The sequence below is a fragment of the Triticum urartu genome, chromosome 5 (assembly GCF_003073215.2).
Source record: "Triticum urartu cultivar G1812 chromosome 5, Tu2.1, whole genome shotgun sequence".
In the NCBI taxonomy this organism is placed as follows: domain Eukaryota; kingdom Viridiplantae; phylum Streptophyta; class Magnoliopsida; order Poales; family Poaceae; genus Triticum; species Triticum urartu.
This window is the reverse complement of record NC_053026.1, coordinates 57,945,437-57,947,705: the sequence shown is the minus strand read 5'-3', so window position 1 is coordinate 57,947,705 and position 2,269 is coordinate 57,945,437. Positions and strand designations below refer to the sequence as shown.

Below are 2,269 nucleotides of genomic sequence, written 5' to 3'. Positions count from 1 at the left end.
GGTTCTATTTCCTCAACTCTTTCATTTCCTCATAACTGTGTTGTGTGTTTGTTCATATCTGTGTTTGAAGACTTTGACTGAAGACTTTCTCAATTTCCTCAGTTCAATTTCTTCAGTCTGTTTGTCTTCATCCTGTGTTATCCTGTGATTACGCTTCCTGTACTCTATGCCTGTCTTCATTTCATCATGACGACTATGCTTGTATTCTGTCATGTTTAATTTTGAGTACTTATTCCGCTGCTAGTAGTTCTTTGCTAAGGAATTTCCTCACCGACAAATTCCTCAACGAAGAATTTCATAAAAATCGCCTATTCACCCCCCTCTAGTCGATATAATGCACTTCCAGAAAACAGTCTCCATTAACGACTACATGGTGTAAATATACCATGAAAGAATGTTAGAGAACTAAAACAAAATGAACTGAATGAGCAACCACCTAAATATCAACAGGATACTTTACTACAAATGCAGGGAATAGTGAATCAAAATGACAGGCCGATGGTGCCACATGAATTAAATTAAGTTCAAATGTAGTATAGAAAAACACGAACAAAACCCTTTACCGACGGTGCCACATGAATTATATCAAGTTCAATTGTAGTATACCAAAACACGAACAGAACCCTTTACCGATTGTATAGCATCACTTCCACCAAGGTGGTTGGCAGTCCTCATCACTATGTGGCCGGCGACGCATCACTTTTGTCCAGATTCATCCCGAGTCCTTGCTCGGGTCCGGTAAACTCTTCTTTTATTCATCGCTTAGAAAGTACCAGCAGATTGTGCTTTGTGGAGACCCCAAAAGAACACCATCCATGAGGGGAATGCAAGGTGTTGACCTGCCAGTCTTCATGTCAAAGACCATGCCCTGATCCCTACCCCTCCCACCAATCCAGTACACACAATCACCCTTTAGTCCCAGCACGCCTTCCGCATATATCGACACTGAATTGTTCCTCCCAATAAACACTGAGTATCCCCCTAAGTCAGCCACAACGTCCCAACATGGTCGGCGCTGGGGGTCATACCTCAGAACAAATATTTCATCATGTGCTACACGGCATCGACCCCCTTCTAGTAGCTGCAAAGTAACCGTGCAGGACACATTCCTCCAGATTTGGTACAGGTTACCATTGCAGAACACCAGGTTCTTGACACTAGTGAAAGTCAATATTGTGTTGTATGGCGGGGCGAAACCGGTGGCGTCGTCGAATGATAGGTTGCTTCCCACAGACGAGAACAATGTCTCAATGGTGGCCGGCGCATTTAGATCCGGTCCTATCCCATGCATCTCGATGATTTGCCTATTATGCACCGCAGTATATGTTGATGTGGGGCCCTCGAGGATGATAGGTTCCCGGCGGCAACGCTGTGGTAGCAGGAGCACATGGACATCTCCAAACCGAGTGAGGTAGTACACCCTACCATTTCCATGGTAGAGGAGGTCGGCGAGCTGGTCTCCAATGGTGAGGCGAATGGGGTCGAGGACGGCCCACCTCCTGGCCCCTGCGGTGACGTAGGCAACTCTATTGATATCACATATCACAGCGGCCATGAAGTCGTCGGTGGCAGGGTTGGGCGCGAAGACGATCTTGGAGACGAGGCGGCTGTCGTAGACAAGCGGGGGTAGGAGGATCTCGGCGGCTGTGATGGGGTGGAAGAGGCTGAGCAGGCTACGAACATCATCGATGCAGACGGAGAGGGCGAGCCATCCGCTACAGTAGCCAAGACAGGTCCTGACCGACGGGATGGTGACGAGCTTGAAGGAGCGGCGCGCCGCAGGGCATAGCTGGCCCGAAGGGATGTCATTGAGCTCGAAGGAGCGACGCGCGAGGATTGAGGCCGTAGTGGTACGACGCTTGATGGCAGCGGTGGTGCAACGCTTGGCAGGGTCGTCGCCGTGGTCAACAAGCAGCAACGGTGATGGTGGCACGAGCGTGCGACGCCATGTCTTGCAGGCACCCCGCGCACTCGCGTAGCACTTGAGGTCGTCAAGGCTGTCGGCGATGCGGCAGACAAGCTCTGGTAGCAGGTCCGCCCATCTCGGGCCCGTTGGCATGGTAGGGATAGGATTTCGGCGAGGTTGGGGAATTGCTAAACAAATAACATGGGGCTTTTGCTCACACAAGCAAAGAAAGAAAGAAGTTGTGTGCCCTAGCTTACGATGGAAATCTTTTAAAGCATCCGACCGAGCCACAGAAACGTGCATGCAGAAAACTGCTTCCAGAAAATTGCGGTAACAACTATATTATCTGTTGTTTTTGGTAAG

The 2,269-nt window shown here is 49.4% G+C and overlaps 1 protein-coding gene across 1 annotated transcript; it reads right to left on the bottom strand.

Moving 5' to 3' along the window:
• Nucleotides 1-569: 569 nt before the first annotated feature.
• Nucleotides 570-2,059, bottom strand: LOC125507879. Its single transcript, XM_048672405.1, has 2 exons — nucleotides 1,791-2,059; nucleotides 570-1,736 (listed from the first exon to the last, which is right to left on the bottom strand). The coding sequence occupies exons 1-2, from the start codon at nucleotides 2,057-2,059 to the stop codon at nucleotides 752-754; spliced, it is 1,254 nt and encodes a 417-aa protein (XP_048528362.1). The 3' UTR covers nucleotides 570-751.
• Nucleotides 2,060-2,269: the final 210 nt, after the last annotated feature.